General features: G+C 41.7%; 1 protein-coding gene across 1 annotated transcript in view; it reads left to right on the top strand.

Annotated features, from left to right (window-relative positions):
• The window catches only part of LOC142103385 (polycystin-1-like protein 2), a 98,796-nt gene extending 92,865 nt beyond the window's left edge, over positions 1-5,931 (top strand). Inside the window, 4 exon segments of the mRNA XM_075187448.1 lie at positions 1,383-1,593; positions 3,011-3,112; positions 4,047-4,178; positions 5,639-5,931. Coding sequence (XP_075043549.1) covers positions 1,383-1,593; positions 3,011-3,112; positions 4,047-4,178; positions 5,639-5,737 — 544 coding nt within the window. The 3' untranslated portion in view covers positions 5,738-5,931.
• The last annotated feature ends 9,876 nt before the right edge of the window (positions 5,932-15,807 follow it).

The raw sequence follows: 15,807 nt of genomic DNA, 5'->3' as shown, positions 1-15,807 counted from the left end.
TCCCAACATGCTTTGCCAATAAATAGCAGCTTATTGCTGGAAGGGTATGCTGGGACTTGTAGTTTCACAACACCTGGAGTGTCACAGGCTAGCCAACACTGTACTATACAGTTCTGATTGTAATGAAAGCGAAATGAGTAACAAAGATTGCCGTAACTCTTTGAAAAAGTCAAGTGGAGCTGAAAACACGGGAAAATAAACATTGATGGGGGGGAGGTTAAGAAAGTTGAATTTTAAATTAAGAACAAGTTTGTTTTACCTACCGCGTATTAGTCTGGTGTAGAAAGTGAGAGGGCACTATGACCGTGTTAGCCTAGAACAGCCTGAACCCTTAATCAGGCCCTGTTTGCTACCAAAGAACGCCCCCCCTTCCCCTACTGATGCATGGACGCAATTGCATGTAAATTAATGTCTAAACGCAAATACTAGAAGAGCTGAATGGGGGTGGGAGGGGGCAATGTACAGTAAGGGTGTGCCCAGGGCATGGTAACGCAGATGCCGCTAATTCAAGTTTTGGGTTTCTCTTTTTATGTGTCTTACAGCCATATTATTTGCAACAGCTACAGGGCCAGTGTAAGTGCTGGCTGATTGTGATGACTGTCACTGCATAGTCTTTGTATTAATAACCACAAATATGTGCGCCACTAGATAGCAAAGAACATGTGTTTGCAACTAACAGAAACTATAAAAATGCATTTTATGTACAGTACACCGGCTGAATTTAATGTTAAAAAAAAATATTAGTTGTTCATTTATTTTTTAGAATATTTTATATTGCATGCGTTCTAGTGGGAATTTATATTCCACATATGCATGTGCATATCCTACACTGTGTTCTGTCTGTCTACATACGGCAAGTAACCTTTAGGTAGACGGCACTTATACCCAGAGTTAAATGGAAATGTATCTTAGATCTGCTTGTATTGCAAATTGTGCATTCTTACCTACTTTCCCGGAATGTCCGGGAGACTCCCATGAGAGCAGGGCCACCTCCCGGATTCTGGCCAATTCGGCAGGGTGGGGCTTAGTGACGCGATTCCTGTGTCATTGTGCCCCCCTCTGCAGTTATAGGCCAGTAGTGGTGATGCCAATTTAGGGGGCGGGTCCAATGATGTGATTCTTTGAGCCCCGCCCCCACAAGTCCACCTGCTCTCTGGACCTCCCGGAAAACAAATTGCCAAAGTATGAAGTTGCGTTCAAGTTACATCAGAAGATAAATCAGGCTCCTTGTGCGCATGGTAAATGACGTCCACTTCCCATAATGACAGGTCCACGTTCATTTCAAGTTTCACCATTTTTGTTTTGCAATGCAACTTTTTCGGAGTGAAATGAGTAATGAAATAATGTCTATGTTTTGTTTCTTTCCATTGTTTTATTTGAAGGTTTGTAAGTTTTAATGAAACTGCAGATGCGGATGCAGCCTTGGGCTACCTAATCGCTTTCTTAGTACTTCTGTCAACCATTAAGCTGTGGCATCTTCTGAGACTGAATCCAAAACTTAACATGATCACAGCGACACTGCGCAGAGCCTGGGGTGACATCTCTGGATTCATTACCGTCATGCTCATAATGTTCCTGGCCTATTCCGTTGCCGTGAGTGCCTAAATGTTCTATTACTTCGCTGTTCTAATCAAGTTTTTATTAAAGGTACAGTCCCTCCCAGGGGTGCTTGCGTGATTAACTAGACATGCTGTTAAAACAAGCCAGAATGTGAAAAAACAATTCAACTGAAGTACCGAACAATTTGCAATAGTCTAAGAAACATAAGAAGAGTTTTAAACAGTTTTGTTATATTGTTTTCGTACTGACAATCACTTTTAGCATTTAGCAAGTTGCATTATAAGTACCTTGAATTAAGAGATTGCCCGTAATGAGGCAATTCAGACACAGTGGAGATGTTGCCTATAGCAACCAATCAGATTCTTGTTTTCATTTATTTAGTACACTCTGCAAAAATGACAGCTAGAATCTGATTGGTTGCTATAAGCAACATCCCCACTTTTCAAACCCGCAAACCCGCAGCTTGATAAATTTACCCCCAGTTTTTGGGTGGACAATAAAATTTAGAAAATTATGTGAATAAGCAAATTTGCTTCTAAAGCAAAAAATGATGATTTCAACTTAATAATTCCAAAAATTAAATAGGTATTATTTGTATACAGTACACCAATACAACTTTTTAAAGTTTATTCACACCGAAGCAACCTTCTTTAGAGATGAATGAAAAATTGTGACTTTTGCCTAAACGCAATACACTTGCGTTTGCATGGCTGTATTTTTAGCCATTTGTACCTTAAGATATGTGTGCCTTTAATTCTTTGTATAGATGCATTCGGAGCAAAATTTCACAGCTGGGGCGTGGAAAGATAGGAGGCATGTCTTTGTATTTCTAATGGAAGTGTTGACACCCTTACTGTACTGAACTTACACGTGAATGTCACTGACCCACCTCTCCAAGTGCAAGATACATGTGACTCAAAGTACAGACGCAAGTCGTACGACAAATTTTGCATTGCATTTTTAGGTGGTGGACATGGACTTGTGAATTGCATGAACACTTTTGCAAGAGAGATCATTGATCCCAATAACAACTGTTCCGGTGCATTCACACCTAAACACATAAAGAAGTTTGATGCACTGAAAATGCTGCACATTGCAGTAAAATGTGCTTGGAAGAAAATGAGTCATGTTTACTAAACGGCAGGTTTGAAAAAGTGGAGGTGTTGCCTATAGCAACCAATCAGATTCTATCCGTCATTTTGTAGAATGTACTAAATAAATGATAACTAAAACCAGATTGGTTGCTATAGGCAACATCTCCACTTTTTCAAAGCCACAGTTTAGTAAATATACTCCATGGAGTTGGCCAGAGAGAGTTCCAGGCCTAGAATTTGTATCATAGCTCAAGCAATACACAGCAGATACTAAATAAAAAGAAAAAGAAAGTTCAGCATATTGTAAATTCTCTTGGCTATATAATCTCAGACCTGTCTGTTTAATCCCGTTGCAGTGTAATTTGATATTTGGATGGAAGCTTGATTCGTACAAAACGCTGTTTGACTCGGCAAAGACTATGGTCAGCCTTCAGCTGGGGATCTTCAACTATGAGGAGGTATTGTAAATAGTTGTAGTTCATTGTTGGAGATAGACAGACCACCCACTAATGAAACTACAAGAGCAGAATGTTCTGAATTGTATAAATTGTAGTCCTTGCTCCTGGTAACGGCAGTAAACTTGCCTTCAATTAGTACCATGCACTAACTAGCAAGCAGATTGCACATTCTAAATAATAGTTGAATATTATTATTTTGTACCTAATTGTTCAAATGTTATATTTAAGTAAAAATAATATATGTCATTTGTAGCATTGGAAAATAATAAGAGGGAAATACTATAATTAATTTCCAATTCATTTAAAACTGGAACATACGTTCTAACTTTCTGGCCTTTAAAAATTGTAACATTATAAATCCATACCTAACTTGCTAGCAACTATTTTTTGATTGTCCATGTATTTTACTTTAGCTAGCCAGAGGTTGCCTACTCTCACTGTATGCTGTAGTATTGTTTGGACTAAGGTTGGTTACACACTACAGAAAATTTCTCTCGATGTGATAACATAGTTAACGATTTTACGAACAAAAAAAACAAAAACCAATTCATGTGTACACACTAAACACATTTTACAAGATTTACCTTCAGATCTGTGCTCTTCATCTGTCATAACCATCGGCTGAAAAGATGGTGACTCTGCACACTCCATAGAGATCTATGGACACTGCCGGTCGTGAGTGCGTACTCACTGCAGAAGTGGAATGAACGAGATTTTTAGTTTGGTTTAAAAATCAAATGAAATGATAAAATGTGCTTTGGAACGATAAATGTTCATCATTGGAGCGTACACACTCTCGGGCCCAACGGTCGTTTATTGTGTGATTGCCCCGATAATTGTCTGAAAACCCTGTAGTGTGTACTCAGCCTAAGTTTTAAAAAATGTGCTAATTTCCACATAATACCATATTTTTCAAGTGTCTCTCCTTTGTTAGGTATTGGATTATAATCCAATTTTAGGTTCTTTTCTGGTTGGATCGTGCATAATATTCATGACCTTCGTGGTGCTGAATCTCTTCATATCGGTTATCTTGGTTGCATTCAGTGAAGAACAAAAGAATCACCAGGTGGGTAGAGATCGTCTGCAACCACAGACACACAGAGGAAGTCATGTATTTACTCAGGAATAGGACAACATTACTGTTTGTAATATGAGCAACTGAGTATTTCTAAGCAGGGCCCTCTTAAGACCACCTTGGGCCCCCGGGCACAGCAGTGCACCGGGGCCCCTATATATACAAAAAAAATAAAAAATGATTATATATATGGGCCCGTCGGAGGAAGCCCAAAAAAAAAAAACCTGGAAAAAGAAAAGAAGAAAATACTTACCGTGCTGTCAGCTGGCGATCCGGCTCCCTCCCTGGTCTCCTCCTCCGTCGCGCTCCGCAATGGATGTCGGGCGGGCGTGATGACGTCATGCCCGACATGCACTGTGAGCGCGATGGGGTGAATGCTACTGGTTACTGCGTCTTTATCAAAATACTAGCTGCAGTACCTGATGTTGCCCGGGTTTAAATCTTCAAGTTATTAAGTTATCAATGAGTTGGATGTAACTGTCAACAGTTTAAAAATAATTATTAGCTAAGATGTCCTCCAAATCCATCCAGTGGAAGGCCCAGAACAGGCTCCCCGGGTCAATGTTCTACCCAGCGTACACTAAAGGGAGGTCCGACTGGGACCACAACCACTCCATTAGGCATCCCAGACCAATAGCCACGCCTCTGTGAAGTTTTCACCCAAATCCATCCAGGAGAAGGCCCAGAACAGGGTCAAAGTTCTGCCCAGCGTACACCAACAGGAGGTCCGACTGGGACCTCAGCCCCCTAGCATGTCTTCTGGGATCCAATATTACCACTTTGTGAACAGGCTCCCGGATCAAAGTTCTGCCCAAAAAATGATGTTTTCAATATATGTCGCTTTGTCGCATTGTCGCATTGAAGCTATGTGGTCTAATAGCTTCCTTTTTCAATATTAAATAATTATGTAAAGTTTGGCAGCTTTACCTTGAGAGCTGTGGAAGATATTCGTCAGCAACAAACACAGAGAAAAGAATATATATATATATATATATATATATATATATATATATAAAGCACTGCAAATGTATTAAAAACAAGTTATATCATTCCTTGCTGTAGCTGAACACCTGAAGACCAAGGGCATGTTCACACATGTTAACCATGAGCAAACTATAAAACATACAGTTTTCCCAGCACAAAGGACAATAAAACATCAGAACATTGTAGAGAGGCTGTTACAGGAATGAGCAACAACAGCTGCATTTCACACAGCAACTAAAAAGTGGAGATGTTGCCTATAGCAACCAATCAGATTCTAGTTATCATTTATTTAGTACATTCCATAAAATGTCAGCTAGAATCTGATTGGTTGCTAAAGACAACAACTCCACTTTTTCAAACCTGCAGTTTACTAAATATACCCCTAGGTATAGAAATGAAACAGTTTCTGCAGAGCTTGCAATCCTTTTACATTGTAAATCTAATCCACATTCTTGGAATTCTTACAGGCATCAGAGGAGGAAGAAATAGTTGATCTCATGCTGATGAAAATATGCAGCTTTCTTGGGCTACGGCATAAGAAGGAGGACGAAGAGCGGAAAAATTGATACTGTATTATGTACATGCGTGTAACCGTGCAGGACAGGTGCTGTAACCCATAGCAACAGACATGTTACTAGAACAATGACAGCTAGACACTGATGGGTTGCTATGTTGTACAGCACCTTTTATCTAAAAGCAAAGTATATATCTTGTCACACTTATGTAAAGTCACCTTCACTTGTTTATATTCAACAGCAAACTCATTTTTCCACCGGCATATACTCTATTGCACAGGGATAGGTCAACCATGCAGCTTAGCAGGTCCTGTACACAGTGGGCGCCAGATCAGTTGTGTTTACCATGACCAACTCATTACAATGGTGACTTAGACGTACTACACACATCAGCTGTTTTGTAGCAACTGAACATACAGAAGAATTCACTACACAGTTTGAGTTACGTCGTATTATGATAAAAGTTCATATTTGTCTTAAGCTTTTGAACTTTTTTATGTGTTTATTTTCGTTGCAATAATGTATTTGTGGGTTTCCCTCCTGTAAAACAGGAGGGATTTAGTTTAATATTGTATGTGCTGACTTTAATAATGTACACAATAAACTATAAGCATTACAACTGAATACTATTTGCTTATGTTATACTTGTCATTTTTCCAACGAGAAAGTCTTGCAAATAGTTCTAAATGTAAGGACGGGAATAGATAAAGTGACATAATTAGCAAAGTTGAAAAAATATACATGTACATGAAAATATTAGTATTATTATTATTATTATTATTGTCATTTAGGGGTATATTTAGTAAACTGCGGGTTTGAAAAAGTGGAGATGTTGCCTATGGCAACCAATCAGATTCTTGCTGTCATTTTGTAGAATGCACTAAATAAATGAAAGCTAGAATCTGATTGGTTGCCATAGGCAACATCTCCACTTTTTCAAACCCGCCGCTTAGTAAATCTAGCCCTTAGTGTTTAGAAAGTGAGAACATTTATGTAGTGCTGTACAATTAAAGTAAAAGATTAAGTACAGACTTTACATATTTACCAGTATGAAGCCTAAACAAACAATGTAGAGGACCCTGCTTGTTAGAGCTTATAATCTAAATTTCACCCTTTTTTCTATTCTGTATTGATCAGGGAGGACAATCAAAAATCCCAGTGAGGCAGTAGAAAATGTAATGCTCTTAGAGGTTATCTGACTCATACTTGCCAACTTTTCCTCGTTGGCTTCAGGGAGATCCCGGGGAGGTGGGCGTTCAGGGGCGGGGCTTGATTATGCACCATTTTGGCCATGCCCCCTAAATGATTGCCAGAGTTTGGGGCAATTACAGCAGGGGGCGGGGCTAAGAAAATGCAATATTTTCTTCATTAAGCCCCGCCCCCACCACTTATCTATTGCGGGGGCAAGAACTGGGAGATTGCCCTGTTATCCCAGGAGCCCGGGAGGTCTCCCAGAAATGCGGGAGTCTCCCGGACATTCCGGGAGAGTAGGCAACTATGCGTTAAAGAAAAGCAGCTAATGAATCTCTAGAGACTGAAGTGTCTTTTACATTCCTATCTCCATTACTGAAGTCATGTTGTCTTACCTGTCAGTCTTTGATTAAATCTTGGTCTCCATGAAAATGGCCACCTCCATAGGCATCAATACATGGACATAGGACACAAATTTTGAACTGTGACATCATGCCACAGATGGCGAAGCCAACCACGTCTTGTACTGGCTCAGCATCAGGGAGAATGCCAGACTCTTCAGGGAGTGAGGGAGATCACCCCTATTTCAGGGAGTCTCCCTGACATTCAGGGAGAGTTGGCAAGTATGATCTAACTATTTATTAAATCTACTTAGTAAATCTGCCCATACCAACTCTTGTGTGAGGAAAATCTATAGCATTTACATTTAGCTATATCAGGGGAGGGCTGGCAGACTCGACTCAGCAGCCTATTAGGAAAATGCAGGTGGCCCAGTGACCCATCACAAGGTAGCCCACTATGGGACTGGCCCGGGGGGCAGATCCCCCCCCCCCCGCACCCTAGCCCCGCCTGCCCCTGAGCTAAATGCATATTAATGTATGTAACATACTCATGTCTAGAATACAGCCCTATACCTAGCATACAGCCTTACTTCCAACATATATGTAGCCTATAGTATTATTTCCAGAGTATAACCATATGACTAGTCCCATATCTAGCATACGACCCCATATCCATCTTATTGTCCAATGACACAAATACAGCCCCACATCAAGTGATATCACAGATACCGATTCTTTAATTAACTTTACAGCCTTGCTTTTCACTATAACGTACCTCCTCTATTAAATAATAAGGTTTCCAATCCTTGAACCCTCTTTAGTTTGCCTATGTCTTTCTTATACATATGCTATCTTGGAACTGCTTTCCCTGTGGAGAACATAGCATAATTTCTTTCATTCTTGAGTCACTAAGCTAATAGGTAATGTATTTATTTCAACACTGGATCTTTCAAGGACAGCCTAAAATAAACTGATGTCCGTGCAGGCAGGGTTTGTGCTTATATCCTTTGTATATATTATTGGTCCATGCCAAGCATAATGTTTTATGCCCAGCTTACCACCCATGCCTGTAGTGCTTCATATCCAGCATATATGTCTGATATATGACTCTACCTTTAGGCCACTACCCTGTGCCAAGCATATAATCCAGTCCTATATATCGAGCATACCACTAAATGTATGGATTACGGACCCCATATCCAGCATGCCATCCAGTATCTGACATACAGACCTGTGTCCAGCATATGTGCAGCATACTAATTCATACTATCACTAGTATTACAGTCCAACATATCACTAGTATTACAGTCCAGCATACCCCTCCATGTCCAGCATACAATCCAGTATCTATCATACTGCTTCATATGTAGGGTACCACACCATGTGCAGGACAGTCAAAGTCCAGCATACGATTCCATGTCTAGTAAAATGTCCCAAATACTACCCTAGTCTGTACAGGCTGCATTCTTTACTATCTTTATATAATCCATATTATAATTGTGTGTATATAGGCAATATTTATGCAGCTTTGTAGAGGATATGTAGTCATTCACATCAGTCTATACTAATAGCACCCAATAGTAATGTAACAAAACGATAATCAGTAATAAAAACAAAGGAAAAATAGGTTTTATGGGTGGTTTATATGTAACTCAGTCTTATGTTTTTAGTGTTGGTGTAATTTTGAGCTGCATTATAACTTTCACAGATCAAGGCTTTGCAACCCGCTGGCGACTTTACCCTAAACATTGTGCAGAACTACATCAAGTATTTAGATAATAAGGAAACTATTTAAACATGCTTTATTATTTATTATTTGTTTTCAGGACTACAGTTGTCTAGGTATAATAAACATGTGCAGTCCAATGTCTTGTACAGCAATTCCAGGTCAGACTGTGCTCCTGTCACACTGCAGTCTGGGATCTGGTTTAAGCCAGTGATTTCTGGCCGCAGTCACTGAACAATATACATTATAATAGGCTTTTCTTTTTTTTTTACTCTGCAAAAATTTGCTTAGTAACTTGAAGCTACTGATGTGACACATTTGTATATAGAGCATTGTTTATTTGATAGTTTCTCAGTAATACAGGGGGGGGGGGGGGCTATGCTTATTCTTTATGAAATTTATAGATCTTGTTTTAAATAGTAAATCTTGTAATTAGATGACTCACCTGTACCATCAGTAGATAGAACAGACATGAGGGTGTAACACCGCTGAAAGATATTGCACCTCTGTGGACAATGGGCTTCTTCACGTAACTCAGGAAGAATGCAGATAGACAACAAAAGTAAATGTTCTTTTTATTTTAAACATCAATCCTTGTTTTATACAGAGTTGTACTGTGACAGGATGGGCGTTATTTGTCACCAGGTGGTTAAGGGTTCTCTTGGGTTTTGCTTACAGTCACTGACATGACTGACCACTGCTGCTGGTGCTTGGTGCACACCAGATACCACACCATGTGCAGGATAGTCAAAGTCCAGCATAGGATTCCATGTCTAGTAAAATGTCCAAATTAATACCCTATGGGTCACGTATCACCCTATGTGCATACTGACTCATACCCAGAATACAGCTATCACTAGTATTACTGTCCAGCATACCACTCCATGTCCAGCATACAACCCAGTATCTACCATACTGCTTCATATGTAGGATACCACACCATGTGCAGGACAGTCACAGTCCAGCATACGATTCCATGTCTAGTAAAATGTCCAAATTACTACCCTATGGGTCACGTATCACCCTATGTGCATACTGACTCATACCCAGAATACAGCTATCACTAGTATTACTGTCCAGCATACCACTCCATGTCCAGCATACAACCCAGTATCTACCATACTGCTTCATATGTAGGATACAGGGCCGGACTGGGACTAAAAATCAGCCCTGGCATTTAAAGTCCACAGGCCCACCTCAGTTCCAGCAGGAAAGAAACCGAGGTGGGCCTGCGCGGCGGCACCAAAAAAGGCGTGACAACATTGTGTTGTGGGTGTGGCCAACATGGGGCAATGATACATACATTAGAATAAAACATTACATTTACACCATCCCCCGAGGCCCATTATGACACCACCAGCTCACTGTACTTGTCTATGCTTTTGGAACTTCCTGTAGAGTGAGCAGCGAAGCTCTTAGTCTCACAAGATTACCAAATCATGTAAGACTTAGAGCTCCTCGGCTTGCTCTGCAGGCTGTGTCCTATCCAGAGACTTGGAGCAGCTGTTCGCTCCCGCCTGCTAACCAGAGCTGGATTAACGCTTGGGGGGGCCTGGGGTGTTTAAGACCAGGAGCCCCTATTACGTAACTTGGCTATCATTTTAGACAAATGTTAGACAAATACACAGGCAATACTGTGTGCACTACTGTTAGTTGCACACAGCTCTGCCTTCACAAGCAGTACAGTGTGAAGTGGGACATACCTCCCAACTGTCCTTGTATTCGGACCACATCTCACAAAACGAGACAGTCACCAAAACTCGGGACTTCCCCACAGATTCAGGACAGTTGGCAGACTGTCCTGCTCTCTCCTACCTGTCTTGTTATTTTCACCACCTGTGGCTCCTGGTGTCTTTAGTTCAGTTGCTGCTTTTCTGGATACTGGAATGTTGGGGCCCTATTTGAAAAAAAAAATGGGTACATGAAATTTAGAAAACTCCAACCAGCCCTGGTGTTTAATCAATACAACCCATGTTTTATAATTAGGCCTCCCTCCAGCCCCAACATTAAAATACTAGTATTCACATTTAATATAAATAGCTGCTGCAGCTTATAAATAACCCTATTTCACTCCCTCCAAACAACCCCAGCTATAAATGAAATAGCATTTACGTTTAATAAATATACCTATTTCCCGCAACCATCACTGCCATTAAATAATTCATATTCACATTTTTTTCCCAAACAGCCCCACTTTCAATTAATAGCCCCCAAACCACCCCAGCATTAAATTAAAGGTCCAATCACCCCATCTTAAATTGCTAGGCCCTAATATAAAATTAACCTACCTCACCCCACAAATAAAATAACACTAATTAAATAATTAGCCCCCACCTAAACTTCACCATTAAATTAACAGCCTACTTCCCACATTATATTAACATTCTCCTCCATCCCTCATGCCTGAGTACATGCCCCCAATTGATATTATGACACACAGTAGTGCCCCAAAATCATATTATGCCACACAGTAGTGCCCCAAAATAATATTTTACCACACAGTAGTGCGCCTAAATTATATTATGCCAAAATAGTGCCCCCAGTTATTATGCCACAATAGTGCCCCCAGTTGATATTATGCCACAATAGTGTCCCTAAATCATATTATGCCACAATAGTGCCCCCAGTTGAATTTATGCCACACAGTAGTGGCCCAAATCATATTATCCCAATTTTTGTGTGGCACCTTTTCTCTTCTCCCCCCCCCCCCCCCCCGCCCTTGTTTTTTATGTGGCACTATTCTCTTCCTGCCCCCCCATCCCCCCCGTTTTTTGTGTGGTACCTTTTCTCTTCTCCAACCCCCCCTCAGCTTCTGTCTCCTGACCGCTCTTCGTCAGCTGCCTTCCAGGACATGTACTGATCACCAGGGTTGCCAACTCCGAAATGAAAAACAAGCAACTGCTAAGTGGAAAAACAAGACCAAACCAATCCTAAAAAGCTCCCCAAAAGCCCAGAGTTTATACTGAAGTGCGCACGTGTGACTGTAAATAGGAGCTTACACTGCCTGCAGGAAAACTGAATAAGCAAACATATACACAGGTACACATTCAATTTGGCCACGTTAGAGTAGGAATAACGTGACGCTAATTGTATTTTAATACGGTCATTTCAACCTGCCTTTTTGCTCGCGGCCCTGAGCAAAAATCAGCATTAAAATTACCGTACTAACGGTAATCCTGCACACTTTCTTTTACCGTAGCAACGGCAATAGTACGCAGGCCGCCACGTTATTTCTAGAATAACACGGCTGAATTGAATTGGCCCCAGGGACTGATTAAACTTTGTATCATACGGTGTCCTGTATTTCCCATCTCAAACATATACAGGGATCCTGGGCTCCATTCTGCCAAACAAACAATATACAATAATGCGGTGTGATATTACAGCAGATGGTGCAAGCTTGCCCTCATATATGCTGCAAAAGAGTCTTTACGCAGAACCCTATATTTACCCTATTCTAATCCGGCAGTGTTTTCTAGGTGTTGATTGTCTCTCTATTTTTATATATCTATATATATATATATAGATATATATATATATATATATATATATATATATATATATATATATATATTGGTACCACAAACTGTCAATAAAAAAAGATGGTTTTCAGTAAATTTTATAAAATGGTCAGAGATAAATACATTATATTATAGTATCTTCAAGGTCAGAAAATGGCTTACCTGAAACACTCATTCTGCAAGAATCCAGCTACAGCCAGGTTTCCAGCCTACCATTATGCTGTGGAACTATAAGTCCCACAATACACAGCAAGCCTCACAATTACTGTAAACAGTCTGTTAGGATTCCACTACTGTACTGGTGCACAATCTGTGAGTTCTCAGCTACTGTGGAACTACAAATCCCTGCATATTCAGCAAACCCAATGCCCACTACATTCTGCAGGAATCCTACTACAGCAGAGGTACTTTAATTATTTTGTTCTCTGGCTGTTAGAGAACTACAAGTCCTCACATACCTTTTGGTCACAGGCCCGATGATGCTTTCAGCTGCTAGCGGCTCCGGTATCCCTGTCACTGCCGAACACAACTATGTGGGAAAGTCACCTCACACACAGAGAAAGCCACGCGGAGGAAGAGTTACCGGAGAGAAGCGGAGTCTGCACCATCTCCTGCACCGAATCCTCCCAGCCAGGCATACCTGTCACTTTGTCTCTGGCAGCTACTGAAGTTAGAGGTGACAGATCACACAATCCGCTGAGAGAGACCGCCCAAAAAACCCCGCAAATTGAAAGAAAAGAAGCCCAATTCCGCGGAAATGCCAACTATGCTGATCACATGTGCCGGCGCTACGCGCGACACATGTGACCAGGAAGTGTCGGTGCACTGACCGTCCAGTGGACGGTCAGTGCACTGGCTGCTCGAACCGGCCCATCTGACCATCGGCCCTTCTGGCATTTGCCAGAAGTGCCAGATGGCCAGTCCGTCCCTGGTAGGATACCACACCATGTGCAGGACAGTCACAGTCCAGCATACGATTCCATGTCTAGTAAAATGTCCAAATTACTACCCTATGGGTCACGTATCACCCTATGTGCATACTGACTCATACCCAGAATACAGCTATCACTAGTATTACTGTCCAGCATACCACTCCATGTCCAGCATACAACCCAGTATCTACCATACTGCTTCATATGTAGGATACCACACCATGTGCAGGACAGTCACAGTCCAGCATACAATTCCATGTCTAGTAAAATGTCCAAAATACTGCCCTATGGGTCGTGTATGAGCAGCATACAGCCCCTTGTTAACTACACACTGTCCGATGTCAGCATACAGCCCACTGTATAGTACAGGACTCAGTGTCGAGCATTGTACATCATTTCCCAGTGGCATATCCGTGGACCTCTGTTGCAGGACTTGAGCCAGGGCCCTCCTCCTCTGCTCCTGCCATCCACCTTTACCTCCTACTACCTGTAATCCAGGGTGCTCTCATTTGAAATAATTGTAAGATTGCTGTGGTCCAAGATATTTCACTTAACAGGACAACAGCAGAAGTGCTTCTGCATTTAAAACACAGAGTTAAGTAGGACTAAGGAGTGTGCTACTGGTCCAGCAGACAATATTAATTGTATTTGGTGCTAATACTTGATTCCCCAGCTATTACTGACAGGTGGGAAGGTTCATGTATGGCAGCATGTCTGGCTCCATCTATGTGAAGTGGACTTGGTGTCGTGTGTTGTGGTCGCAACCTTAGCTACAAAGGAAATGAGACAACCTCTGTTGTGTTCATCCATATGTCCAGCATACAGCCTCATGATCAGTATGCAGCCATATGTCCAGCATACAGCCTCATGACCAGTATGCAGCCATATGTCCAGCATACAGCCTCATGACCAGTATGCAGCCATATGTCCAGCATACAGCCTCATGATCAGTATGCAGCCATATGTCCAGCATACAGCCTCATGACCAGTATGCAGCCATATGTCCAGCATACAGCCTCATGATCAGTATGCAGCCATTTGTCCAGCATACAGCCCAAAGTGTACTCAGCCATACCAAACAGCCTCATGTGTAGCACAGAATATAGAGCTATATTGGCACACAGTACCAATACCTACGCTGCTATTAATAGTGCTGGTTGTTTTTACTAGGTTAGACAGACAGGACACGGAAGGAGGCAGGTAGTGACTAAATGAAGCCATGAAAAAGGCTGAAGACAGAAAAACGGGTGGCAGCCATGGTCCAATTAGCAAGTCGAGGGCAGACAGAGATCAGTAGCAAGTCCGGTAAACAGGCCAAGGTCAGATCAGGCAGAGATCGATAGCAAGTACAAAAACAAGCCGAGGACAAGGGCAGGAGAAAGAAGCAGAGTCCAATATGCGGTCCGAGTGACAACAGAAGGTCAATACAGGATACACAGACAAAGCACCCTGGTTTAGACTAAGCCACGGCGCGACGGACAAGCAAGCAAGGAAGAAAGAAAACAGAAAAGGAAAAAGAATAGAATAAGGCGATAGAAGGGTAAGTGAAGATGGACAAATAGGAGAATAATGGAGGGCACAGGCACAGTATCTTATACAGGGGAAGGGGGGACCAGTAGTATGATGAAGGGGACAAATAGGAATTTAATGGAAGGCACAGTGTCTGATACAGGGGGAGACCCAGAAACATGATGAAGGGGGACAAACAGGAGCATAATGGAGGGCACAGTGTGTGATACAGGGGGAGACCAGAAGCATGATGAAGGGGGACAAACAGGAGCATAATGGAGAGCACAGTGTGTGATACAGGGGGAGACCAGAAGCATGATGAAGGGGGACAAACAGGAGCATAATGGAGCGCACAGTGTGTGAAATAGGGAAGACATGAAAGGGGACAAAATCAGCTGATGTGGATGTAAGGGGCATATGGAGAGATCTGATGGGCATGCAAGGGGCATTTAGTTAGGTTTGATGGCATGTGGAGGGGTTTATGAATATTTTAGCCATTTATGACTTTTTTTTATCCACACTTCAACAATTCCCTCCACAACTATTATGAAGTACTGTGAAGAGACTATGGGGGGTATTCAATTGTGAGCGAGATCGGTGAAATACTCGCGCTCTAAAAATATTACCGTTAATACGGTAATTACTCGCTGAATTTCAGCTCGCAGCTCTCTGAAACTCAGTAGCAATATTTGTGTCATTATTTTGATCATGGGGTCAATCTCTGAAGGAACTTGGTTGAGCAGCCTGAGTGTATAGACTGCTCTTGTGTCCACCTGTAAATCAGGTGTAGTGGGTGAACATGGAAGTCACACTGACTGTGAGTACTTATATAGATGCATTATTATGATAATATGGGTGTATTACACCCCTCTCCCCTCTCTCCCCCTGGGCGGCGCATGCG

This window comes from Mixophyes fleayi, chromosome 10 (genome assembly GCF_038048845.1).
Source record: "Mixophyes fleayi isolate aMixFle1 chromosome 10, aMixFle1.hap1, whole genome shotgun sequence".
NCBI lineage: Eukaryota > Metazoa > Chordata > Amphibia > Anura > Limnodynastidae > Mixophyes > Mixophyes fleayi.
Note: the sequence above shows the minus strand (reverse complement) of the source record. Positions and strands in the feature narration are given on the sequence as shown.